The following is a 27,796-nucleotide window of genomic DNA, read 5'->3' on the forward strand; positions in this document are numbered from 1 at the left end:
CCAGAAACCCCTTTAACGTGCCCCGGCCTGCCTGAATTTGGTGATCTTGCTTTTTCCTGAAGCAGCCACAGAGTTCAATTGTATTGAATTCCCCAAATCAGAACCTGTGAGACCCACAGACCAGGTCTGAAGCCGGCTGGCAGTGAGCCCCGTGGTGATGGGGGTCTTAGCCCTGGGGGGAGACGAGCAAGGCGGCCAGCTTGGCTTCTCACCCGCGAGGAAGGAAGGGAGGCGCCGAACGCTTTCTGTTGATGCTTTTCATTAGAAAGCTGCTTGGCACTTCTTCCCCATGAGGATTTAGGAGCTCTTCCATAGCCCCATCTAAGGGTCAGCTTGAAACATAGGGGCAACAGCTCGGGGGAGTAACGTAACTTAGAGGGACTGGTTTCCCCCCACATAAAAAGCCAAGTGTCATTTCTGCATGAGCAGTCGGCTGTGGGGGGGGTTCGCTGGCAGTCTGTCCTTTCCCACACTGCCGCTGGAGCCCAGCCAGCCAGACTTTTCCTCTGCCCTTGTCCCTGCTGGGGGACAGCTGGGTGACAGCTGGGGGACGGTCGCTGCACCCACCACTCAAGGCCTCTGGGTCCAGAGCGGCTGTTTCTGCTACTCTTTCCACGGCAACATTCACCTCGCACTTGTTGATAAAAACGAAACAACCATCCTGTTTTTCCAAGTGGAAATTGCCAATGTTTGAAGCCTAAGGTTGGCAGCTTCAGTAAGATTCCAAGACAGCAAGAAGACTAGAAAAGGGGAGGCAATAAATTCTCACCCAAACTGAGTTCCTGGGATGGAATGACAGAATTGTTTAGAAAAAAAAGAAGCGTTAGCATAACTGTGTTGAGAAAATTCCGTATGTGCAAATCCAGATTTATAAATAGTTCAGAGTGATTATTCATATAGTAAAATGGCTAGTGTATATGTAACATATATAATACACATATTATGGTTCCTTTAAATAACAGTGGCATACTTAAAAGCCTTTGGGCACCTGACAAGCAAAATGAATGTGTGAAGCAGCCAGGAGAAATGCAATGGAGAAGAGTGGGATTTGGTGGAATTAGGGAGCCTGTGCACCCCTCTCCCACTCACCAAGACATTCCTAATCCAACCAAAGAGATTTATTTCATTGTCTGCCAGTTGGTGAGCCTGCTTTTTTAAAATAGTAAGATTTCCCCAGGGGGCCTGGGTGGCTCAGTTGTTAAGCATCTGCCTTCGGCTCAGGTCATGGTCCCAGGGTCCTGGGATGGAGCCCTGCATTGGGCTCCCTGCTCCTCAGAAAGCCTGCTTCTCCCTCTCCCACTCCCCCTGCTTGTGTTCCTTCTCTCGCTGTGTCTCTCTCTGTCAAATAAATAAATAAAATCTTAAAAAAAAAAAAGATTTCCCCAGGTCTTTTTACAATATGCTTCAGTTGGCAAAAACAGGAACACATTTCCTTGATCGCACAAGATACATTTTTATTCTAATTAGCCCGTGACAGAGAGAGGTCATCCCCCTGCCCAGAATGGGGATCCAGAATTCCATTTCTTTGCTTCATTCACCCTATCCAAGCCAGGGAATTTGCAGAAGTGGGTGGCAGTTTCCCAGGAAAATATTTTTTCCCATAGAACCAGACTCAGTGGAAATAAGGTTACTTGGAGAAAGATGAGACCGCTTTCCCGTCAACTCCTCAACTCTCTTGAAACAACGTCCAAAACCACGGCTGCATGCTTCTAAAACAATTTCCTATACCACACTGGTCGGTGGCCATACCTCTCTGTTTTCTTGGCTAGAGCATCTTTTGAAATTAATTTATCAGGATTTAGGAGAAGGAAAAATTCCTTTCTTACCTTCTGCATGGAATGAGACTTCCGGGCCACCTGGGTGGCTCAGTGGGTTAAATGTCTGCCTTCAGCTTGAGTCATGATCTCAGGGTCCTGGGATCAAGCCCCTCATCGGGCACTCTGCTCAGGAAGGAGAAGCCTGCTTCTCCTTCTGCCCCCCTCCCTCATGCTCTCTCTGTCTCTGGCTCTCTCAAATAAATAAATAAATAAATCTTTAAAAAAATAAAAGAATAAGACTTCTGGGGGGGACTGCTTTTTTTCCCCCCTCAAGTGTGACAGACAAGGAGGGGTCAGCTGGGATGTACCACTTTTGGGAACTGTGCAGGGCCTGGAGTCTCAGGGATTTGCTCTGCCTGGTGTGTGGGATCATTCTGGCCAGGTGTGAGTGGCCACTTTCACACTTCTCCAGGCACTAGGAGCTGGAGACCTGGGAATCGCTTTTCTCTGAAACACCAAGAACTAGATTTTAGTGTGGAGGCATCAGGATCTATTTCTGTGTGCCTGTCACCCTGTGCTGTGATTATGTCCATTTTGCTCCCATACTTCCCAGATTGTGAGAAATTTTTCATAGTGAATGGTAAACAGTTTGTCGAAGAAGGGCAGTTTTGCGTTTTTCTTGAGGGGCCAGATTAAAATCTCACTGCTCTTACCCCGTCTAATCCCTTCGCCCCCACGCCCATCCCCAGAGCATTATTTCTCCTGCAAATGAGAGAAACAAAGAGAAAAGACACTATATGGGAGATGAGTAATATTCTAGCTGGGAATACCTGCTCCAAAAAAAACTTTAATTTTATTTCCACCAACCATCGGGAAAGTAGATCACACAAAAGAATGCTCTGCCTTAGGGCTGAGAGGATTCATTGAGAAAAGCTTAGAAGGAACAGCTAGAGAGACCTAGAGACAGAGAGGCCCTTGGGAGAAATAATTAAGGCTGGCAGGGAAAGGCTATGTTAATTGAGCTGCGAAGAAAGATGAGCATCTGGGGATTCTTTCAAGAGGTTACGGGATTTTCTGATCAAGTCTTGGGTACATAATTGCATTCATCTTTGGTCACTACTTTAAAAATATTTTTTAAGGGAGAAAAGTATACAAAAAAATCCATCTAAGAAAACAACTAGCTATAGGACTAAATGGTAAAGATTGGGGAAAAAAAAAAGGAGGGGGGTTTGCGGCCGGCAGAGGTGGTTTTGCCAGAAGGCGGTTTTGGTCAGATCCTCATTTCCTGGAGTGAGAAGAGAGGAAACAAAATGCTGAGCTGGCCCCTGGCGTGGTCATGGCAGCTGGTCCTACGTGTATAGTCAATGCAGACCTTGCACTCCACGAATGGTACCCATGTGGTTTGCGCTGACCACCCTCCCTCCCCAGCAAGCCCACCCGCCCGCCCTCAAATAGTTATCCCAAGTGGTTGTCTCTGTGCCTAAGTTTTTCAATCTGCATTTAAGGCATAGGTTTCTTTTTGAGTATGAGGACCCTTTTTTAAGCTCCTCCCCACAGAAGGTCACGTGCCCCCGAGACTATAGTTGTACTTTCCACTGAGGAAATATATGAAGATCCTCTCAAACCACTGGGTGTTAATGAGACTTTTTCTCATTTTATTTATTCATTTATTTAAAAAAAAAAAGCTCTAGGCCCAACATGGGGCTTGAACTCACGACCCTGAAATCAAGTCATGTGCTCTGCTGACTGAGCCAGCCAGATGTCCGGACTTGTCCTCATTTTAAAATGTTTTTTGAGGGGCACCTGCGTGGCTCAGCGGGTTAAGCGTCTGCCTTCGGCTCAGGTCATGATCCAAGCATCCTCCCTGCTCCCTCCTTTCAGCTCCCTGCTCAGTAGGGCGTCTGCTTCTCCCTCACCCTCTCCTTCCCCCAGCTTGTGCTCTCTCTCTCAAGTAAATAAATAAAATCTTTTTTAAAAAAAAATTTTTTGGGAGCATCTGGGTGGCTCAGTCGTTTGGGCGTCTGCCTTCGGCTCAGGTCATGATCCTGGGGTCCTGGGATCCAGTCCCACATCGGGCTCCTTGCTCAGCGGGGAGTCTGCTTCTCCCTCTCCCTGCTTCCCCGCTTGTGCTCTCTCTCTCTCTGTCAAGTAAATAAATAAAATCTTTTAAAAAATGTTTTTTTGTTGTGTGATATAACATATATAGAACAATGCATAGAGCATATATACACAACTTAATACATTGTTATAAAGGGGACCGCCACGTACCCATTACTGAGGTTGGGAAATAGAACATTGCTGGCACTCCACAAATTAATTCTCTTATGTCCTATCCTCGTCACAGTCCCCTTTCCACCCCTGAGGAAACCACTCTCCTGATGGACACAGTCATTGTTTCCCTGCCTTCCCCATGTACTGTGTATGGATCCCTATGGAATCATAGTTTATATATTCTTTTGTGACTTGCTTCTTCTCAACGTCATGTTTGTAAGATGCACGCGTGTTGTTGCGTGTAACTGTACTTCATTCACTTTCATCACTGCCTAATATTTCATTGCATTAATATATCACAATTAACTGGTCCATCCATTGTTGATGGATATGTGTGTTGTTTCTAGTTTGAGGCTCTTTTTTTTTTTTTTTTTTTTTTTGAGAGAGAGAGAGAGTGTGAGTATGCAAGCCGGGCAGAGAGGAGCAGAGGGAGAGGGAGAGAGAATCTTTTTTTTTTTTTTAAGATTGTATTTATTTATGAGAGAGAAAGAGCAGAGGGACGAACAGAGGGAGAGGAAGGGGCAGACTCTGCGCTGAGCCCCACATGGGGCTCGATCCCACGACCCTGAGATCATGACCCGAGCCGAAACCAAGAGTCAGACAACTAACCAACTGAGCCACCCAGAAGCCCCTCCAGTTTAAGACTTTTAATAGCACTGCTATTCTTGACATGCATCCTGGTGTGCACGTGGGCAGACGTCTCCAGGAAAATGGAATTGCTGCATTATCAGGAACACTTAAAAAAAAAAAAAGTAACAGCTTTGTTGAGACATAACTCCAATACCATACAATTCGCCTGTTTAAAGTGCACAGTTCTGGGGTGCCTGGGTGGCTCAGATGGTTGAGCATCTGCCTTCTGCTCAGGTCATGATCTCCAGGTCCTGAGATCGAGCCCCACGTCGGGCTCTCTGCTCAGCAGGGAGTCTGCTTCTCCCTCTGCCTCTGCCTCTCTCCTGCTTGTGCTCTCTCTCTCAAATGAATTAAAAAAAAATCTTAAAAAATAAATAAAGTGTACAATTCAGTGGTTTTTAATCTATTCCTGGGGTTGTGCAACCACCACCACTACAATCATCAGTAACACTTCCAAATGGATTAGGGTTTTATTAATTATCAGGGTCTACGTACATGGAGATCATCACAGTGGAAGTAGGTACGCATATGTATTCCTTCCAGAGACAGTGCTTGGCTTGCATATGTTCTTTGGTTTGGGGGCCCCCAGGTAAGGAGCCACTGGTTTAAGGCACTGACAGGTAGAAATTTGCCATTAACATAGATACATGTTCCCTGAAAGATTTAGCGCATTAATTCCTATCAGCTGCTTTATGGCAGAGGTTCTCAGATTTGGGTGTGCACCAGAAGCACCTGGAAGGCTTGTGTAAACAGATTGCTCGGCACCATCTGCAGAGTTCAGATTCAGCAGGTCTGGGTGGGGCTCGAGAATTTGTATATCTAATCAGCTTCCAAGCCATACTGATACTGTGAGTCTGGGGACGGTACTTTGAGCAACCTGGTAGCTGGCTATTACCTTGGAAATCAGAGAACTGAGCGTGGAAGGAATTCATTCAATCATTCCAAAGATAAGAATTAGACAAAAGACACTTACAAATTGTCGGAGGCAAAGGAGGCCATTCTCAGGCTCTTGTAGCTCGGGGTGGGGCCGCGGGAGCAGAGGGAGGGGAATATGCTTTGTAAATACTACGGAGGCCCAGTCAAGAGGACTTGACAATTGGTTGGGCGTGGAGGGTAAAGGAGAGGGAGGAGTCAAGATGAGCAGCAAGATTTTAGGCCTGGATCCAGGAAGAGACTTGGAGGACAAAGAACAAGCAAGATTGTGAGGGAGAGTGTGACCAATCAGTATCTCAACTCCTGTACTCAGCTCTCTGGGAAGATTTACCCAGCCACCATTTCAGGTCCCGTTACTGCAGATCACGCAAGTTTACCTGGGCGACAGATGGCTGAATGCTCGATGGGAATTCAGTATCGGGGTTCAGAGGGACTCCATAAATTTAATGAACAAGAATGAATCTGAGGACATTGGAAATTATTGAAGTCCTTCTTTATTGCAATCTCTCTCCTACCTTTCCCAAAGCACCTTGAAATTTTCTGTCTGACCAAACCCCATCTTTATGGGAAATCCTTCTTCCCCTTTTCTCCTACTTAAAGCTGGCACATTCTTCAAGGTCCTACTCCATTCCCACATCCTGACTATGAAGCATCCCTTGGACTCTTCAGGCACTTCGTGTGTCCTGCCTTTCAGAGTAGGTTTTTCATGTTTCCCACAGCTAGACAAAGCACTGCAAAGAGCACCGTCTTAGACTTTTTCAGGTTATCTTATAATAAACAGCTTTAGAGGCTGCCTGCTACTCATATCTTTGAGGAAAAGGCAGAAACAAAGCTGAGACCTGGAATCTCCAGAATCTCAATTAGCAGCTAACAGTAGATTCCCAAATAGGGATACATTAGTAGAAGCAGCTTTTTCTGTGGGCTGGGCCATATGGAAGCTAAAAGGACTCCTTTGTCTCCATGAGACTGGCCTCCATAGCCTGCCTTCTATTTTCTCTCTCTCTCTTTTTTTTTTCTTAAAGATTGTATTTATTTTTTTGAGAGAGAGAGCCCGAGCTAAGCCTGAGCTGGGGAGAGGGGCAGAAGGAGAGGGAGAAGCAGACTCCCCACTGAGCAGGGAGCCCAGCGGGCCTCGATCCCAGCACCCTGATCCAAGCCGAAGGCAGATACTTAACCGACTGAGCCACCCAGGAGTCCCCATAAAGGATTTTTTTCCCTATATTCAAAGCGAGGATAATAATGACATAGATCACATAGAATTTTAGCGAAGCTTAAATGAGAAAACTGGATATAAAATATTTGTCTCAGTGCATGTAGAAGGTGCTCAATAAGTGTCCTCTAGTATCAAGTATTGTCACCAGTTATCAACCAAGAGCCATTTACTATTGTCTAGTAAAACTATACTAGGCACAGTGGTGCATACAGAGGAAGTAGGGGAGGTAAGTTTGTACGTTCGGGAAACTTTGCATCTACTGGAAGAAATATGCACAGTTCCAAGGCAGCCTGTATGGAATGGTGTCTTCACAGTGCTAAGGAAATCCCAAGTCAATGGAAAGATTTCCATGGCGTGGAATTAATCAAAGACAATTTTACGGAGGAGATGAATCTTGAGCATGGACTTGGAAGTATTATTGGAGATGAGAAAGCATCCCTGGGAAGAGGAGCAGAATGGGGGCTTGCAGGGGGCGGGAGGGGCAGGGCTTGTTATAGGAGCAGGGGGAGATTGGAAAAGAGACCCCAAAGCGGGAACTTCCGGAGAAGAATGAGATGTAAAATGGGCCAGGCTGGGAAGTTTAGAATGGTTGAAGAGCTGGGAACCACTATAAGTCTTCAAATGGGAATATTATGATGCAAGATTTGTGTTTCAGGAAAACTGGTGTGGGCGCCATTGGGTTAGACCACAGAGGACTGCTTTGGTATTCAGGTGTATTTACCTGAAAATAGAGAAGGAGATTACTGAACCTGAGTGCATTTTAGGAGGTGTTTGTCAAGTGTTTTTGAGATCTGTAAAGAATATTTCTTGGGGCACCTTGGTGGTTCAGTCAGTTAAGTGTCTGAGTCTTGATCTCGGGGTCGTGAGTTCAAGCCCCGCGTTGGACTCCATGCAGGGTGTGGAGCCTACTAAAAAAAAAAAAAAAAAAAAAGAATCTTTCTCTACAATGGTGGAAATGAAGTGGCAGAGGGGAGAGGTCTCCATCAGACTGCTCCTGCCCTACCTGCCCCCACAGAAATCATGGAATCACTGGAGGCACTGGGAGTGTGGCCGGAGTTCACAAAGGGAGACACTCCCTTCCCAAAGACTGCTAAGAGTGTCTGTCAGGAACGCTGACAAAATTGCAAAGGTATTTTTTTTAAGGAGGTCCCACATCCCAGTTCGAACTCACAACCCCAAGATCAGGAGTCGTGTGCTCTACCGACTGAGCCAGCCAGGTGGACTGCAGATGTATTTTTTAATCACACGTTCCATAGCTCCTCCTTGGGTCACACAGAAAGAATTAGTCAGTGGCAACCAGGAAAAGGCTCCCATGAAGGCTGTTGGTTATTTCTGGGTAGGTTTTTAGGTGTGAGGGTGCCTGTCTGGGACAACGGGGCAGGTGTGGGATGTGACACCATTTCATATGTGACTCATACCTTACTTGAGTTCTTGGGCTCTGGCGGAGGTCAGTCCTGAGCACCCAGGGGTGGCTTTTGTGAACAGCTAATGACCTTGTCAAAGCCCTTGCCGTGGGGGTGGGGGGTGGGGGGTTGTGTTTCATGGTGGCACTGCTCTGAGGTGTGTGTGGAAGCACAGGTCAGCCCCGCTTGTCCGCGTCTTTCTCCTTGGGCTCCTACCTCTGGGCTAACTACTTAACGGAATGAAAAATGATGACCGAATCCAAAAAAGCAAGAGGACCTGGAGCCCTGTCTTCAGATATGCACCCCTTTGGTTGTGATGGTAAAGCCGGGCATCGCAGTCTCAGTAAGGGACATGGCACAGTGGGGTCCGGGATGTGGGGTCACAGCCCAGCCACCTCCCTATCTCCACAGCAGTTTGAAGAGAGGTGGGCTGGGCAGATATTTCAGAGTCTGGCTTTCCCTACATGACCCCGAAGAATGTACACTATCACCCTTTACCGTTCTTGATTCTCGTCCCGGCTTTCCTTCTCCTTGCAGTATTCACTGGACCTAACCCAGGAGGCGTTTACTTGCTCACTGCCGTGTCTCTGGCCCTTAGAGCAGTAACTGGCACAGACGAGGCCCCCAGTGCACCTTTGATTAATGACTTTAATGAATAAACAAATAACTGACTGAAGAAGTAGGGCAGAGCAGATGGTCTGACCAGCTCCTTCTGGCCCTCTGGAGGCATCTTCCCCTTCCCTGGCCCTCTACCACTAAAGGACAGAGACCCTGGAGACCCCCGTGTTTCACTGCGTTTGCTGTGTTTGCTAGTGGCATTCACCCCCCAGCAAGGGGAGAGGCTTTCGTTCTCTGAGGAAATCCGTGGTTATGACAAAAGGCAGAACAAGGAATTCCCTCCCCTGTCTTTTCCGTATTTACTAGATCTTTCTTCCTATGCAAAGAAGAGCCTCCCCTGGTTGAGTCCTGCTGTAAACCTCACCTGTGAGCACAAACAGGGCTTTCCATGTGTCCCACCCATCAAAGCCCAAACTATCCGGCTCCACCCAGCCTCCCTCCACCCCGGCTGGGCTGAGGCCAGAAATGTTTCCATGCTGCCCATGCTGAGGAAACCAATCACCAGTCTTCACTTTCCTCCTCCCAGCTCGGCACCAGGAAAGCCAAGAATGTAAGCCAGGGCCGAGAGCTGGGCCGTCGGGCTCTGTGACATGCTGAGGGTGGCTCACATCTGCCTACATCCTGACAGAGAACATCCTGAGGGGTTGTCGTGGAGGTGGTGGTGGGGGGATGGCGTGCAATTTCGGGTGCCACACATCTGGAAGGCAGAGAAAGAAGTCACCACACGTGCGGCAGTCTGTTTTTTCTTTTGAAAGTTTTTAAAATATATATATTTTTAATGCACGGCCAGTTTGATGGAAAGCACAGCATGGTAGGAACAGCTGGGCCGTGAGCCCTGTCTCTGTTTATGCTCGTGAGGCACCGAGGGGTGGGATTAGCAGCTCTTGGGAAGTTTGGCCCTAGCTGGCCTGTCGCTGGGAAGTCAAAGCCACAGTGACCGTTAGCAGGCACGGACTCCTGTCCTTGGCTCAGAAACGGTGCCCCCCCCTCCCACAATGTGGCCTCGGTTGAACCAAGGAGTTGCAGAGCCAGAAAGATTTCACAGGAGCTTGACGAAAAGGTGTGGCAGAAGTGAGAGACGCTGGTGTGAGGGGGCCATCCCTGGGGATAAGACGTGTCACCCGTTGGGAGACAGAACTCAGCTCTCGGGCGGTAGGAACGTGTGAGGATGTGTGGGGCCGGCGGGAGGCGCGGTGGCGGGAGGGTAGCTGTGGGGGAGGGAGGAGGACCACAGGGGAATGGGGGCAGCTCAGACTCCTCGGTCCCCAAGAAGGACTGGTAGGTGGAGTTGAGGATGTTTGCACAAGGAAACCCTTTGAAGCTCTTCTCTCGTCCTCCCCTCTCTGGACCTGGTTCCCTCCCCTCCATAAAGCCATTAGCTTCTGGTGCCGGCCCTATCTCTGCTCCATCTCTCTTGGTTCCAGTCGGTGCATTCACAGACCTCCTGCCCTGAGGGACGGGGAGGATTTATGGGGGGTAGAAGGTAGAGGGGGAGGGGGCATCCTTTAGAGGAGGCGAGGTCTGTTAGGAAAGTAGGGTGTGGGGAGCTGTTAGTTGGCGGCGCTAGAGGCCGGATCATTTCCGAGCGGGCTCTGCATGACAAAGGGGAAAGAGCAAGTTTCTTCTTTGATCTGCCCCCTGCCGGCCCCACACACCTGCCTGTTGGTGCTCCCGCCCCAGCTGAGACCTCAAGAAGAAAAACCAAAAGGGGGTGGGGACCAGGCTGTAGCCCAGTTTCCCTGGATCCTGTTCAGGCCACCTTCCTCTCTTGGTGGCCCCAGGACAAAAATATCTCCTAGGCTGATGACCCGAAGCACCTGCCGCCCCCTCCCGGAGAGCCTGGAGACCCAGGGCCGCGGGAGCCGCGCGGTGAGATGGGGTGGGGGCGGCTGGGAGCGCGCGCGCCAGTGTGTGTGTGCGTGTGTAGAGTTGGAGGTGTTAAGGGGTCCTGGGAAGAAGACTCATTGGAGATGTGGGGTCACGCCCTGGATGAAACCTAAGGGGGAAACGAGGTGGGGGTGAGTGGGAGGGGGGCGTGTTTTTATAGACTTGCTCTAGGATCCAGAAGCAAGGATTTTCCACTTGTTTCCAAGGGCTGGAGGAAGGGTGCTCTTTCAGGGGATACAGGCACAGGCGTGAGTTACAAAAAGCATAGGCAAAGATGTGGGAAGCTCTTGAGCTACAAGGGAAGGGGTCTTTGCTTCTGGAAGATGCGTCCTCAGCGCAGACCGTTGAGGCCGGCGTTGCAGACCAAGAGCTCGCTGTTGCCGTCAGTGCTCCGCTCCTGGCCGCCCCTCGAGGGCCACAGCGCAGAGGAGGGGGAGGAGGCCACCTAGGAAGAGACCACTTCACCCAAGGGAGCTTTAGGGGCACATGGCATTTCTCAGAGAAGCTGCCCTGAGAAAGTGCAAAGTCCTCGCCCTTCTGTCTGCTCTATTCCTGGTAAACAAGAGCTGGGATGTGGAAACTTCCTTGGAGTGAGAAGGGTACAGATTGGGAGGGAAGACTCCTATTTGGCTGCAGGCAAATCCAACTCACCAGCTGTTCTTAGCCCAGGAAGGAGCGCTCTGACCGGAGTGAGACGTACAGGGAGGAGTGGATGGTGCCCTGGCTTCTTTGGAGGTTCTGGAAGAAGGGCAGGTGTGAGCTGCAGCAACCACAGCATCTTCCTTGATGCTACCTGGAGCACATTCTGTTCTGGAAATGACTTGTTTTCATTTCTCTTTTCTAGTTTCTCAGCTCATTGTTTCCTTTGGAATTTGGTCCTGGGTAGGGTTCCCACAGTTTGGGGTAAGAGACACAAAAGCGGTCCCCTGGGGAGAAGAGTAGCAGTAGGAGATGGAGGGTGGAAAGAGGCTGAATCTCTTTGTGGGGGGAGCAGAACTTGACATTAGCCGCCCCCCAGCACCTCATCCTTGGTGCTACCCGCCCCCCACCTCCTGTTCCCAGGTCCTGCCTCATCGGCTGCATCTCCACATTGATGCTCCCTCCATTCTGTCTTCTCCAGGGAGCCCCATTTCGGAAGCCGACCGCCCCCGGGGTCTTCCCAGGGCACTGGGGGGGGCCGAGGCCGAGGCCCACCATGGCCAGCCTCCTGCTGCTAGCCGCCGCTCTGCTGTCCAGCTGGGCCCAGCTTCCGGCCGAAGCCAGCTCCTGGTGGTGAGTGAGAGCGGCTGAGGCCCTTCTCTACAACCTACACCTCCTTTGGTAATTAAATGTGGAGAAGGGTCACCGTGTGTTGTGATCATTCCTTTATTGGTAGGAACCCTAAGGACCGCTTTCATCCTAAGAAAACTAGGACACCCTCTTCTCGCACAAGCCCCAGAGGTAAAGGGTCAGCGAGGATAAAGGATTAGTTCATTTGGGCTTTTCCTCTGATCCTGTCTGTTTTCCCCTTTCTGGGGACCTTCCTCCGTCCCCATGGGTTGTTAGAAATAGCTCTTGCGTTGCTATTGGATCAATGAGAACACTGATTTCTTTTATTCCGGTGGGGGCAAGGAGAGGAGAATTCCTATTTCATAAGTCTGAAGACCAGATGAGAGGTTGAGAGATTTGCAGGACCCTTGTGTGGCCTTCTTTTGTGTTTTCAAGACTATTGTCATGGCCAAGTCAACCTGGAAATGGCCGGCCCTCCCCTCCTATCTTGCCTGGTCTGGGCCCTGCTCACATTTGTACTCAGATGGCACATCTCCAGTCCTCTCACCTAACTGAACACTTTACTCTGTCTGGTAGAGGAGGAGCCAAAGCGAGAGCCCCTGAACAGATAGAGTGGGTTAGGGGATTTGTGGGTGGGATATGGAAGTGAAAACCTTTAGACTGTGTTGTGATGTATGTAAATTGGCTTCTGTCTGCAAGGCATAAGGGCAGTGCTATTTGAAGGAATTTATTGCTTTCCATCACATACCCTGCGTACAGGCTAAAGTGAACGAATCATCTGCAGCCCCTGAATGAGTCATGTGCTCTCCTGTTAAGGTTTGGCTGTTTCTGTCCTCCGCCTGGAATGAATGTCCTCTGCCCTCTCTGTTGCCCTTCTCTGCCTGCCCCCATCCCTTAAGACCCACTTCACACTCTGGCCATTGCCTTATAAAATCTTTTCTCTGGCTGTAAGAGCTCTTTCTCTGTCTGATCGCTGTGGATCGAGAAGCTCAAGGCTGGCTTTGGCCCTTGACACCTCCCGTGTCATCTGTTTTTGTGCTTCAGTTTCCTACAGTGCCCTTTGAAGGCAGGGCCTCTGTTTGAGGAAGCTTCCTTTCCAAACCCTTTGTACAGGGCCTTGCACACAGAAGGAAAGCCCTTGCTACATGTGTCGAATGAATGACTTCATGCTGCACACGGCACACTCTCACCCCTTGGCCTTCTGTCCTCTCTCTGGCTCTCCACTGTAGGTCCTTAGCTATGAGCCCGGTGCAGAGACCCGAGATGTTTATCATCGGTGCCCAGCCCGTGTGCAGCCAGCTTCCTGGGCTTTCCCCTGGCCAGAGGAAGCTGTGCCAGCTGTACCAGGAACACATGGCCTACATCGGGGAGGGAGCCAAGACGGGCATCAAGGAGTGCCAGTACCAGTTTCGCCAGCGGCGGTGGAACTGTAGCACGGTGGACAACGCATCCGTCTTTGGCAGAGTCATGCAGACAGGTAAGAGCCACTGACACATGGCTGGCTAGAGGAGCCGGGCTCACCCCCCAGGCCTGGCACAGGGAGCCCTCACCAGTGTCTAAATGAGTTCTTCAAGGTTTGGAAGTGGTGTGCAAGGGGAGAGGGAGACGCACACAGGAAGCGGAGTCTCAGATGCCGTGTTGGCCACCCAGCGAGCGCTCCGGCGAGCCCTCCGCTCCCAGCTTCACCCTGTCTGCAGCGGTCAGCGGCCGCTCGCTCTGGGAGGGTGGCAGAACAGCGGAGTTGAGTCAGAGTGGATTAGCACTGCTCTTTGTCTCAGCACAGGGGACGGGGGCTGGGGGGGGGGGCATGCTTTGACAGCATTGGGTAGAGAACTGAAAATTGCAGCTCTGAAAGTCTAGATGACTTTTACCTCTGCCACTTGGACCCTGAGAGAGAGATAGAAACTTTGGGCCAAATTGGTGATAGCCATCATTAACCTGACCCAGATCCAGTCCTGGCTTTTTCATTCCAAAGGGATGTGTGTGAATGTGGGGGAAGGGGACAGACCCAGAAGAAAGATGAGAGGCCACCTCTTCCTGGATTCCTGTCCCTCCCCCCCCCCCCCCCCCACTCTCCGTCTGCCCTATTGCTTAGATGGAGGTGTGATTTGGGGTCTAATTGTTTGAGGTCCTTTTGAAATGCAATCCTCCCCTCCCTGGCAAGAAATTGAGAAATCCGGCCCTATTCTACTGGGTCTGATCGGCAGGGCCATAGAAGGAAGGTGTCAGGGCACTGTATTCTCCTGTCTCACATTCTCCAAAAGAGTTTCCCCTCCAAGGAAGGAGGGCATTTGGGAGTTACCTGAGGCTGAGTTTTTCCCAAAGAACGATTTTAGCAGCAAGCAGGGTATGAGGAAGGCCCCTCCCTCCTGACCTCTCTCCCCTACCCATGTTGACAAGTGAGGACCAGGGGAAAGGATGCTTTGAACCTTGCTGCCTTCGTCCTTCCTTGAGTATCAACTCAAGGTCTAGACAAGGAGGGCTCACGTGTTCCTGCCACAGTCTTACTGGGCAGCTTTCCTAAAAGAAAAGCCCCCTAAGTGGGACTTGTTCATAATTTATTGATTCTCCTCAAATACACTTAGTATCTGGTGAAGTCTTAGCAGCACTCCCTGCGCTGGGTTCTGGATGAGGAGAGCAGGAGAGCAGGAGGACCCCAGGTGTAGGGAGAGGCATCCACAAATCACTTTCAGGGACCTAATGCATGCCTGACATCCCCTAGATCCTTTTCATGTGTAATTTTGTTTGAGTGACAGCCAAAAAGTGAGCTTTACTTGAGGAAAAGAAGGAGTTAGCAGGAATGGAAACGCCACTGGGTGCGGACTGGCTTGGGGGAATGACTTGTGCCAGCCGGACCTCCCATTCTCCCCGGACCCTGTTCTGTTACGAACGGAACCCCCTGCTTGCCTTATTTTCACAGTTTCTTTTTGTAGCTTCCCTGCAGACTTATGCTACCTGGGGAGCTATCCTCCATTCATGCCCTTGATCCCAGGGTGGCTCCTGGGGAATCCTCTCTCTCTCTCTCTCTCTCTCTCTCTCTCTCTCTCTCTCTCTCTCTCTCGTATATATATATGACTTCCAAGAAAGTCCTCCCTTCTTTGAAGCTGCTGCCAGAGTCCACCACCAGAGGGCAGCAGAGCACCTTGGAGGGAGCCGTGGTGCATGGCTCAGCCTTGGTCAGGGGCGCATGGGGGGCACCTTCCTGGTAGTTGGGTGGCACTACTGAGGGACAGAGTGGGAGGGCGTGCTCCTGTCCTGCTGTCTCCTTGTAGGGGGAAGATGCCATGTCTCTCTAGCAGCATCATGGCTGCGGGTTTATTAGTCTTTATCCTTGAGATGGTTTGTTTCCACTCTGAGTTGTTGCACGTATAGAGAAGCCCCCCAGCTTGCTTGTCCATTCTGAAGCCCTGCATTATGTCTTGCTGGCTGAGAGCAACACTAGTAGTCTGCACTTAGCAGAGGACCCAGTTTCTCTCCAGGAATGCAGAGCTGCCCATCCTAGGTGCTCCAACCAAAAGAGGCAGAGCACCTGCAAGGACAGCTAATCCACCTGAGGACAGAGGGGGATCCGAACCCATCAGGATAGGCCAGGACGGTCAGAGCACAGAGTGTCTGCAGTATTATGTTCAGATGCGGGCACATTATTTTGAAAGGCAATTCTGAGAGGCATGATTCAGCTCGGAAAATCATGTTTGCTAAAGAACTGAGGAAGAAATCAGACTTATGTAGCTGGAAACGACAAAACATAAAAGGCCTATCAGTTCTTTTCAAATGCTGAAAGGTTGTCAAATGGGAAGGGATTAGACAGCGTAGCTCCAGCGGGCGGAAGTTACAGGGAGGCATTTTTCAAATGACTATAAGAAAGAATGTTCTGGTGATTAAAGTCATTAAGAGATGACGGGCTGGGTTGTCTTGAAAACCCAGCCCGCTTCCCTGAGGAATGCTGTGAAAAGGAAGAGTCGCAGTGGGAGGGATGTCGGTCGGGCTGCAGATCGGGGCTCCTCCCTGTCCCAGGATGCCAGGTCAGGGGCTTGCGACTCCATCTCAGGAAGACTTCTCAGGCATGGCTCCCCCACCGAGGGGGAATAGGCCCTCCTCCCGACAAGCCAGTCGGTCACCCTAGCATCCTGGTTGCTCATTCTCCTAGTCTGACTACCCTAGATTAGATAGAGCCCTGGTCTCTGGCAGTGGATTAGCACTGACTCAGATGTCAGTCCTGATGGCTGAATCATGAGTGTGACTTCCCACCTCATCTGGGTTTTTCTTGTCCTGCTCCTAGTCTACGTCTGACCAGAAGCTGACCCCTGGTTCCTTGAGAAAAACTGACTTGGCCAGTCTGGTCTGGTTGCAAGCTTGACTGTGTCCTACCTAGACAATCAAGAAGGAGGGCAAAGTGAGAGACCAGTTGAGGATTGTAGACTGCTTCTGTCTCGACCTGCCAAGACAGGATTATGGGAGGTCTACTTTTTCTTTTTTAAGATTTTATTTATTTATTTGAGAGAGAGAGTGCACAAGTAGGGGGGAGGGGTAGAGGGAGGAGCAAACTCCCTGCTGAGCAAGGAGCCTGATGTGGGACCCAGGACCCTGGGATCATGACCTGAGCCAAAGGCAAATGCTTAACTGACTGAGCCACCCAGGCGCCCCTATTTTATTTTATCTTTAAGATTTTGTTTTTTATGTAATCTCTATACCCATCGTGGGGCTTGAATTTACCACCCCAAGATCAGGAGTCACATGCTCTACCGACTGAAGCAGCCAAGCGCCCTACTACCTGCCTTTTTGATTCTAGCCATCCTCGTGAGTGTACAGTGGTATCTCATGGTGATTTTTTTAAGATTTTATTTATTTGTCAGAGAGAGAAAGGGAGCACAAGCAGGGGGAGCACCAGGCAGAGGGAGAAGCAGGCTCTCCACTGAGCAAGGAGCCCAATGCGGGACTCGATCCCAGGACCCTAGGATCATGACCTGAGCCGAAGGCAGACGCTTAACTGACTGAGCCACCCAGGCATCCCCTCATGGTGATTTTGATTTGCATTTCCCTGGTGGCTGAGTATTATTAATTATAAACATTTTTATTGAAGTGGAACGTGCATCATAGGAGTTTTTAAGTGGTTCACTGCAGCAATAGAGAGGAGCACAGTTCAGAGTTTCTACCGGAAGCGATCTGGACATTTGGTGAGATGGTGCTGAGTATCCTGTGGATGTGGTTCCCCAGTGCTCTCAAGTTGGGAGGCAGCGTGGATCCCGTGCAAGACAGAGGGAAACAGCATGGATGATTCTGGACATTGTAATTCTGGCTCACTTCTCCTTCTCGTCTCTGCCACTGTCTAGCTAATGGCAACAATAAAAAAGACAGATGTGCGGCCCATCGAGGAGTGAGAAATTGGCAGCTGTGAGGGAGAGGTTTTTGCTAGGATACAGAGTCCTACTATTGGTCCCATGATTTCTACTCTGGCTCATTCTGTTCATCCCACATGTCCCATAAATTCCTTAATGCCCACCCTTCCCTCCATTTAGGTCTGCCTCCTCGGAATCTACTGGCCATGTACCCTTCCCTGGAATGGATGTTAGCGTGGGCCAGGGCTGGAGGGATTCATTCTAGTCTGTGTGTTCACAGGGTAGGGGAGGCAAATTTCTGCTCGTTATGAAGAGCAGTTTCCAACCCTTAGAGCCATGGGAAGTGAAAGACGCTTCTCCTGACATCGTTTCGCCTCCTGGGAGTGTTACCGGCCAGGCGATGGTGTTGTGTCCAGGAGAGGCAGAAAGAAGGAAAGGGCCTCCGTAGGAGACTGGCATCCCTCCCCCGTCTCCCGCCTTCTCTTGCAGGGAGCCGGGAGACAGCCTTCACGTACGCAGTGAGCGCCGCGGGGGTGGTGAACGCCATCAGCCGGGCCTGCAGGGAGGGTGAGCTCTCCACGTGCGGCTGCAGCCGGACAGCGCGGCCCAAGGACCTTCCCCGGGACTGGCTGTGGGGCGGCTGCGGGGACAACGTGGAGTACGGCTACCGCTTTGCCAAGGAGTTCGTGGATGCCCGCGAGCGGGAGAAGAACTTCGCCAAGGGGTCGGAGGAGCAGGGCCGAGTGCTCATGAACCTGCAGAACAACGAGGCGGGGCGGAGGGTAAGCGGAGCTCCCCCACCTCCACGCACGCGCGCGCCGCCGGCTAACCAGCTGCTCCTGGGCGGAGCTGGGAGCCGTAGCCTGGCCGTGAGGAAGGGGGTCGTGCTGACTGCGGTGATGCTGACCTGCAGCCGCCGACATAGATGCCCGCGTTGCCGACCTGATCCATTTCACAAGGCTCCATTCCCCAGCAGGGCACGTGCAATTGTCATTTTTATGAACCTTGTTTATTTCTCCCCAGGACAGCTGTCCCTAGAGCACTTAGGAGCAGCCTCGTCATCAGGATTCCAGGCCCTCGAAGTAGAGTTCTTGTCTTCACTGCCCCTCCTCTGCAATGGGAGCAGATAGGACAGCCGCCAGTTAAGGCCGTTAGACCCAGCCTAGGGTTTATGATTTGTGAGAGGTGCAGGCGGAAGCACAGCTGACTTTTAAGAGCTGCTATCACGCACATCCGGAGGCCCGATCCAAAAGCCGGGGTCGGCGCTAATGGCAGACACACTTCTACACCCAGAGTGCCTTGCGGGAGCCGAGTGGGAGACAGAACCATCTTTTGAAGGCTGTCTCACCAATCACATGTGAGACGTGACTGTTTTTGAGTCTCAGTTTCAGTAGAAACTCAAATGTGGGCTTTGAGGCGAGCGTGGTTTCCCGCACGTGTGGAGCATAGCTGGGCATCGGCTCTAGGCTTCCCTGATGGCCAGGCGGAGGGCATGCGCCTTCTCTGCCTGCACCTCGCTCGTGAGGACCTCACCCCTGGGCACATGCTCGGTCTCTACTTCCCTTTGCTGCTCCTGACATGGTCCGCCTCCGCCGCAGGATCCCGGAGGGCTCGCGCAGGCAGCAGCTCTGCTTGCCGCTGGTTCGGAGTTATCCCGTGTGGAGGGGAGGGTGGGGGTGCATCAGGGTCTCCCTTATAGAGAGGCGTGAGATCTGAGGGCTGGGTGGTAGGAGTCGCTCCCGGCACAGGGCCAGGGCGGACCACAGACCTCTCAGGAAACTACACAGACTTCTTTCTGGGCGTGTTTTCTGCATTCAGGTCTGTGTAGAGCCCCTGGCTCGGGCCCAGGCAAGGTACTGTCGTGAGACCAAAGATGAAGTAATGAAACAATGAGACTAGCAGTTTCCTGAGGAGAAATCAATTCAGAAAGTTTATGTTGGTTCATTGGTGATTCAGGAACAGGATGTGGATATATTTCTAAAAGTAATTACCAGTTTAAAAGATCGACTCATGTTTCATAGGAGCACGTATCAAATAAATAGAACTGAAATGGCTTTTCTGTGAATCGGGACCTGTGATGTTGGCTTGGTAGAATGAGGTAGGCTTGTGTAAACTTAGTCCCGTCAGTAGTGTGATGTCAAGTTGAAATCAGTGTTGGTCATTTGCCCCGTGTCTTCCTTTCGGAGCCCCTATCCGAGGCTAGATGTGGGTGTGAGGGGTTGTGTTAATCCGGGGCAATATTAGGAGTTCTGGCTGTTGCTCTGGTTCAAACCAGGGCACAGAGAACAGCACGGTCTTAGATGACTATCCACTCTGAGGGCATCTGTGGGGCCACCTCTGTCCCCCACAACTTCCTCTCTGGCACTCTGCTTGTCAGTCTTTGGGGCTCTAACCACGAGAGGACTGGGAAAAAAGGTTAAGATCTTCACTTTATCTCCCGAATGCCCAAATTCTATCCATTTTTTAAGATCTCAGTTCAGGGGCGCCTGGGTGGCTCAGTTGGTTAAGCGACTGCCTTCGGCTCAGGTCATGATCCTGGAGTCCCGGGATCGAGTCCCACATCGGGCTCCCTGCTTGGCGGGGAGTCTGCTTCTCCCTCTGACCCTCTTCCCTCTTGTGCTCTCTATCTCTCATTCTCTCTCTCTAATAAATAAATAAAATCTTTAAAAAAAAAAAAAAAGATCTCAGTTCAGGTACCACCTATTCCTAAAAATCTTTCCCATCCTCCATCATTAGTAGGCTCTCTGCCTCTGAACTGCGGTAGGTCATGTGCTACATTTTTGAGGTCTGGCCTACTTCACCTCCTCCCTCTGGCTGGAACTTTCTCAGCCCAGGGATTCTGTCCATAGCTCCCCGTGCTTTACACGGGTGGGTGGGCGCATGTGAATCCGAGCAAAGTTCCCATATTGCCGCCTAGGAAGAGGTCAAATTCATGGAGGGCTGTTTCCTGTCTCTACTCTGAGCTATCCTTGGGGCGTTGCGGCAGATGCCGAGGTGACGGCATTCATCCTAATCTGGGCTCCACTGCAGTCACAGTCTTGACCCCACTTCTGCTGGCTCCTCGTTTTATTGCCCTTAATTGTTTGTTTGTTTGTTCTGGCCCTTATCTTGGCCAACCTTCCTTCCATCTGCCTTGTTTCTCACTTACACACCTTCCCCGTCTTCCTCTGTCTGTCTCCCTGCCTTTGGGCCCCCTTCCCCCAGTCTCCACACCTCTTCCACAGTCTTTATCTCTCCCTTTGCTTCTGTCTGCACCAGGTTGGGAATTCCTGTCCCTCTCTATTTTTTATCCTCTCTCCCAGGAGCAGGCCTCCGCCATCAATCACCATCTGAGGCCAAAGGTATTCACCTCCCACCTCCTCACACCTACACAAAAAAATTCCGTAGGAAAGACTAAAATGGTGGCAGGAATGGAAAATTCCCTGGATTGTATTTTACAACCAGTTAATTTTATTTTTTTTAAGTCATCTCTACACCCAACATGAGGCTCTAACTCCCAACCCCAAGATCAAGAGTCGCAGGCTCCACCGAATGAGCCAGCCAGGCATCTCAACCCAAAATTTTTTTTTAATGGACTATCTAGGATCTGACATCTTGGCCACAGAGTAGATCTGGGGCATACTTTGCAGGAAATTTCTCTTGGCCTTTGAGAGTCTCTAGTAACCCCATTTTAGACATTGATGGCCAGAGCGGTGGGTTGATACTGCCTTGTCACTCAAGGGCTTAAGCACTTTCCAGATAAAAGCTGCCTAATCCTCATGACATTACTATCAGTTAGTTACCAAGCTCAGTCATACCATTAGACAGTGCAGAAGAGGGACTTAGGGCTTTGCCAGGAGGCAAGATGTAGAACTAAGGAAATGTTTTAAAAATCAGCTTTTATTGCTTTTTCAGTTAGCAGGAAAGGCTAAAAATTGGGTTTGTTTTTTTTTTTTTTTTTTGGCCTTCTCCTGTCGGAGGAGCTTCTATGTATTATCAATAGTGAAATACTTAAGAATACAACTATTGTATTACAGTGTCTTTCTTCATAGAGGAGGGCTGGAATGAATGTCTCCTTAGTGAAGATCAGTGACACTTTCCTCCGGGATTTGTTTTACGAAAGCTCCCGGTCTTACTCTGTGGAGTCTCCTTCAACTCTCCTTCCTCCAATCTCCCTAAGTGTTGGCTTCCAGTAGAGATGCTTATCCCATCCCCTCGGTCACTTAGTGGCAGGGTACACAGTTTCAGGCCCTTAATGTTTCCTGCTTCCAGCAGCGCCAGATGCCTGACCTCCTTCTCTAAACCAAGGGCCACTTCCGGAGGAATGTCAGGCCCCAGCTCAGACCGGGGTGGGGGTGGGGGGGAATATGTGCCAGAAGAGAGTAATTGCAGACCCCATCTTTGAAGTGCCTGTTGGAATGGGGTGTTGGGTTTCTTTATGCCCTGAGCCTGGAGCTGCTAGCCCAGTGCTGGTGCCTTTAACCTTGGGGAGGAGCCTCCTTCCTTCTCCACCCTAAGCCGTTTTTAAGCCCCAAGATTGGAGTGCAATAGAGCTAGGCATTCTGACTCCCTTCTGGGTGGCCCTGAACAGATTACTGAGCCTCTCTAGAGCTTCAGTTTCTCCAACACAAAATAGTAGGAATAATTCCACACCAGAAAAGAAAAAAATCAGGAAGAGTTTTGACAATAGTAATATGAGCTGATGATGCTGAAGCTATTTCTTGCACCTGCAGGGGTGTCGGCACAGCGCTGAATAAAGACACAATCTGGGGACTCTTGAAAAGAAATCTGAGAGAAATCCTTGAAAAATGAGTCCCGACTCATTTGATGACAATGGCTGTGGCATAAGAAAATGTTCTGCAGCGGGCTTGCATTTTTATCCTGCCATCTGTACGCCCGGGCCTGCTGCCAGGGCCGTTGGACACAATGCATCAGGATGCTTTCATTGAAAAGCACTTTGTAAGCAGCATTCTGGTCGACTCTTGCTTTTTAAAATTTTGATTTGGGATAACCCAAGTTCAAATCCACTCCACATTGTTGTGGTTCAGTGGCTTTGGGATGGATTTGTTTTTAGATGAATCACCCCTGTTGGTGGGCCCAGCGACCCGCTCTTGCCTGGCCCAGGGCCCCACCCTCTACCTCCCCACTCGGCCTCTTCAGGGGGTGTCTGCCCGTGCCGGGGTGCAAGAAAATGGTCTTGTTCACAAGTACAGCGTGATTTGTGGTGAGGCCCCTATGACTCCGTGGAGTTAATGACCAAATGTGTTATAACACAGAAAAAGGGACTGTTGAGTTCTTAGGGGATTTGGCGGAAAGTCATGGAGAGCTTTTGCAAACTCCCGCCATGCCTGCAGTTTCTGTCGCAGGCTGGTAATATGGCTGGATTTTTTTTTCCGACTGTACTCCATCTCATGCAAAAGCCAGACGCGGTTTGTTGGGTTTGTATTTGTTTGTTTGAGACTTTGGTCAAGGTAGAAATATCCTTTTTTCCCCCTGATCGTAAATATGATACATGTATCATAACAAGTTTGAAGCAATAAGAAATGGACAAAGTAGGAAGGGCAAGGGCACCAAATGCCATCATCCCTGGAGCATTGCCTCCCCAGTGTTTTTCTACGTGGTGCTCCTTTCTTTTATCTGCTTTCAATCTGGGTAACCGAGCTTCCTGGAAAGATCTTTCTGTACATTTGAAGACCACTCTCCCCCCCCACCACCCTCCCGCCAGCCCTCTTCCGTATTTGGCTCCTGGCGCCCCCCAGGCCCCCTCCTGACATCTTCCCCCGGGGGTCCTCCTTCTGACCGCCTTCTTTCTCCTCCCCTCAGGCTGTGTACAAGATGGCGGACGTGGCCTGCAAATGCCACGGCGTCTCGGGGTCCTGCAGCCTCAAGACGTGCTGGCTGCAGCTGGCCGAGTTCCGCAAGGTGGGGGACCAGCTGAAGGAGAAGTACGACAGTGCGGCCGCCATGCGCATCACCCGCAAGGGCAAGCTGGAGCTGGTCAACAGCCGCTTCAACCAGCCCACCCCGGAGGACCTGGTCTACGTGGACCCCAGCCCGGACTACTGCCTGCGCAACGAGACCACGGGCTCGCTGGGCACGCAGGGCCGCCTGTGCAACAAGACGTCGGAGGGCATGGATGGCTGCGAGCTCATGTGCTGCGGCCGCGGCTACGACCAGTTCAAGAGCGTGCAGGTGGAGCGCTGCCACTGCAAGTTCCACTGGTGCTGCTACGTCAAGTGCAGAAAGTGCACGGAGATCGTCGACCAGTACGTCTGTAAATAGCCAGCGGGGGGCGCTCTTCCGGCCGCTTCTCCACTGCCTCACAAAGTTTATATTATATAAATCTATATAAATCTATTTTATATTTGTATAAATAAAGGGATGGATGATAAATAATTAAAAGAAGAATGGAAAGGAAAAGCTTATTTAAGAGACGCTGCTGGAGATGTTTGAGGATTGCACTGTGCTCGTTCTCTGCTCCCCGGAGGGGGGGGGGGCAGGGGCTTTACCCCCCCTCCTTCAGGACGTCGGGACTTGGGGCTAGTCGCTGTCTATCCACCGTGGCCTTGAGGAGACAAGTGGCGGGTAGATGGAGAAGATGATTTTGTCTGGAAGTCTGGAGTCTGCCGGCTGGAAGACCGCCCTGTGACCCCCGTCATTAGGCCAGGAGGCCCTGTGCAAGGTGGCAGAAACTGCGCTTACACCATCCCGTCTTCAGGGTCTTGTCCAGAATACGGATTGGTTCCGGAAGAGGCCCGGTGCTTTCTTCCCCTTTCACTCGTGTGCATCCCGGCAGAACCCACAGTTACAGGAATGAGCAGAGGCCCGGTGTCATCTCTGACAGGTGACCACAGAGGGACCCGCGCCTCCCCAGACTCCCAGGCCTGTCTGTCCAGCGAGAATTACTGTCCCTCCACAGTTCACTAGGTCCTGCCAACGGTTCCCTGCCCCGAGGGGAAAGGGGGTCAACTGGCCTGACATGTTAGGAGAGAGATGAACTGAATGTTTGTGCCAGAGCCGTCGTCGAGAGCCACGAGCATCCCTGGAGCGAGTGAACGTTGCACTGTGCTCCCACAGGGAGAGGAAACAGGGTGCTGCTGCTGTCACTTCCTCCACCACCGGGCCCCCCTGAGCGACAGGATGTGCGACCAGCTCAGGCTCGGCTGGCCTGGCACACTCTTTCCATCTCTGCCCCGGATGTACAGTGTCTCTCTGACATTAAATACCCTTCACTGGAGTCTCTCTCCCTTTCCTTCTTTGGACACATGATTATCTTTCATGAGTCTCCTTTTCTTTTTGATCTGATCCTTAGAACCCTGCTACGAGGCGTGTGCGTGTGGGAGAGGGTAAGGAAATGGACACTTTTTAGGGCTCTAGTCTGGTGGTTGGAGACAGAGACAGAATATTATGAGAACTGAATAAGGTAAAGCATTTAAGCACTCTCCCCAAGGGCCAACACAAAGTTAAATCTCGTAAATGCTAGCTATTACTCTTACTATTAGGAACAAAAAAATTCAGAGATTTCAGTTTAAAACTCATGTTGACCTTCCCTTCTTCTCCCATCCTACAGCCCACCCGGTCACCTCTGGTTTATTCACTGGGTTCTTGGTAAAGCACAGGTGATGGGGACACTCTCTCCAGGCTTCTCTATGTTGCCATGTCCAGTCTTGGACTCCAGGATCTGGAGCCAGGAGAGAGAGAGGAAGGCAGAGCTCAGGGATGATCCACGAAGGGAGATGTTATATTCTAGAAAGGGAGGCAGTAGTTCCTGGGACACACTGATCCAGGTGCACTGGAGTGACCAGCCTGCAAGTGACCCAGTAAGCCACCCCATAAAGACACCGGTTTTATTCTAGAAAAGTTTACTTCTGGGGAAATAGTGGAATTAGGGAGTCCACCTGGGTTATAATGAGCAAATTATATTGCAAAACAATCTAGAAGAGATTCTGTCAGAATCAGAATCATGGCCATGTATACAACTTGTGTCTTTAGGGCCTAAAGAAGAACCTCCTGACTTGTCATCAAAGAACATTAGACCTCGGGTTATTTCACCCTATTCCTCAAGCTATTACTCAGGTTCCTTTGGTTGACATTTTCAAGACGAATAGTCCATGAAAGAAAGTGATTGAAGTTGACTGGCCTACAAAAGATCCAAACCATGTCCTTGGCTTCATTAGCTGGCATTTAGCCAAACGAACTTGGTCACACAGATCAACCATGATAATAAGGGTTTGGGACGCAGGCTGGCACTATGGCTCTTCCCTACATCACCATCGTAACTCCTGGAGGGTTACCTTATGTCAGGTGCTCCAAGTGTTTAAGAGCTGAAATCCAGTTTATCTTTAGAAACTTCAGGAAATTAGCCGTGAGAGACTAGTCCAGAGAAAGTGACTTCCATGTTCACGAAAGGAGAGGCATCATCCCTGTATTCTTTTGAGGTCTTCTCGCAGAGTCATGGCAAGGGGATTGAGTAAATATTAAATATTTTCTTTCTGACCTAGGGAGCAAGTCATATGTTCAAATACCAATGCGATTGTTGCAGCCACTGACCACCAAGGTTAGGAAAGATTGAATTGTCCAAATAGATCGTGATGAAGTTATGATTGCATATGTGTTAAGCCCTGATGAGCTGGCAGTTTTCTGTGATGTGACCAGAAATCTGTAGCAATGTGGCTGGAAAATCTGAAAACCAACCTAAGACCGTGAGCTTCTGCTCAGAAACCACACACTGGGGACGCCTGGGTGGCTCAGTTGGTTAAGTGGCTGCCTTCAGCTCAGGTGATGATCCTGGGATCGAGTCCCCGCATCGGGTTTCTTGCTCAGCAGGGAGCCTGCTTCCCCTCTGCTTGCTTATCCCCCAGCTTGTGTTCTCTCTCTGTCTCTGACAAACAAATACATAAAATCTTAGAAAGAAGAAACCACACACTGTTAGAGCATGGACAGAATGTGGCAGTCAGAGCTCCTGCTCTTCCAGATGAGGACCTCCAAATCTTGAGCAGGTCCCAAACGTCAGTGTGCTGTAAAAATGCAGAGTCCCAGGCCTCCAGCCTCAGAGATTTGTATCCAGTTCGTCTGGGATAGAGCTGGGACAACTGTCTGAATCTTTAACAAGGCCCTGAGGGCTCCTCTGCTGGTGGTCCAGAGCCTGCCCTGGACCTATGGTCAGGATGAGCTGGCCCACGATCCGCAGGGAGAGAGGCATCTAGGTCCTCTCGGCTACCCTGTGTAGGATTTTTCTAGCACCTGAAATGTATTATGATTAACACGTAGTCTGACTGAAGGATCACGGATGTGATGGATCATGGATGTAACGCCTGGATGCAAAGAAGTCCTAGCCGTCCCAAGGATCCTTTCTATTGAGGGGAAAAAGCGTTCCGGCACAGAGCAGAACTGGTTTGCCCTGGGATGTTTTACCTCCCTCCTCTGCCTAGGAGCGGTAGGGGGAAGCCTACAGATCTATTATAAATATAGTAAGGTAATACTCGCTTAGCTATTTGTTTGCATGTATCCATCTTGTCTTTGAGATAAAATTAGGAGAGTGGTATGTCTGCCTGCCTCCATTTAAAAGTCGACAGGAGGGTCAGAAGGCAGTCACAGCTAGGCTTAAGGTGAGGGCAGGCCTCTGTTCACAAAGGCATTCTGATTAGTGGCTCAAGAATTTGGATTCGAAACCCTAATTTGGAGAACTCAGTTCCTGGTCGGCTGCTCTCTATCCCAGGAGGTGAGAAACAAAACTTGCTACGTTTACTCCTCCTTGCTTGCTGCCTCGCTTTGTCATCTGTGGCTCAGAGGGCTCCACGACACATCGCTCTCCCAGCTGCAGTCGTTCATCAAAAAAGAAATCTACTGCTTGGGCAGAGAGCCACACGATCCCAAGAAGGTGGAAGAAAATAGTCATTTCCATCTTAAAACGGGCTCTGACGCATAACCAGACCCCACTGACACTGGTCACATGTATCTCGGGAGAACTTCAGTGTGTACATGTGTGTCTGTGGGTGGGTGTGTGGGGGTGTGCATGCACCCATGTGCTCATGCACACCCATGCACGCAGGAATGGATGTTTCTCATCAGTTTTGGAGGGGAGATGGGGAGGCACTTGAGGCAAGGAAGCTGTAAGAAAAAAGTAAAAATCACTGTCACCCCTTCTGGCCGAAATGCTGCGGAATATGGATGGTCCGTCATTACTGGAAGTCCTTGAGCTCTGATTGGCGAATGATGACAAGCTTCCTAACTCTGGAAGGAATGTTGGGAAGCTGAGAAAGGCCACCTGAGCCACTCTCGCTTGCTAAATATTCTTGGTAGTCCTTTATTATTCTGGAATCCCTGCACTGTATTTATACCAAAACAATAAGTAAAGGATGCTTTAATTCCGGTTTTACAGAAGATTTGTGGGTAATTTGTCCATAAGGAGGAAGGTTTTGCATAGATGTGAGGGTCAGACCTTAAGCAACAGCAAGACTGAGCTCTCAGCTCTCTCGCACAGCTAATTTTCTAGATTCT

The 27,796-nt window shown here is 50.3% G+C and overlaps 1 protein-coding gene across 3 annotated transcripts in view; it reads left to right on the forward strand.

Annotated features, from left to right (window-relative positions):
- WNT5B (Wnt family member 5B) overlaps positions 1–24,955 on the forward strand; it is a 105,258-nt gene extending 80,303 nt beyond the window's left edge. For 2 of the 3 annotated variants that reach the window (XM_027594436.2, XM_027594437.2), the window contains exons 2-5: positions 11,833–11,984; positions 13,211–13,458; positions 17,807–18,099; positions 23,120–24,955. In XM_027594436.2, the coding sequence (XP_027450237.1) occupies positions 11,833–11,984; positions 13,211–13,458; positions 17,807–18,099; positions 23,120–23,578 (1,152 nt within the window). In that variant the 3' untranslated portion in view covers positions 23,579–24,955. The remainder of the gene's footprint in view (positions 1–11,832; positions 11,985–13,210; positions 13,459–17,806; positions 18,100–23,119) is intronic. The other variant, XM_027594438.2, reaches the window with a different exon arrangement.
- Positions 24,956–27,796: the final 2,841 nt, after the last annotated feature.

The sequence above is a fragment of the Zalophus californianus genome, chromosome 9 (assembly GCF_009762305.2).
Source record: "Zalophus californianus isolate mZalCal1 chromosome 9, mZalCal1.pri.v2, whole genome shotgun sequence".
Lineage (NCBI taxonomy): Eukaryota > Metazoa > Chordata > Mammalia > Carnivora > Otariidae > Zalophus > Zalophus californianus.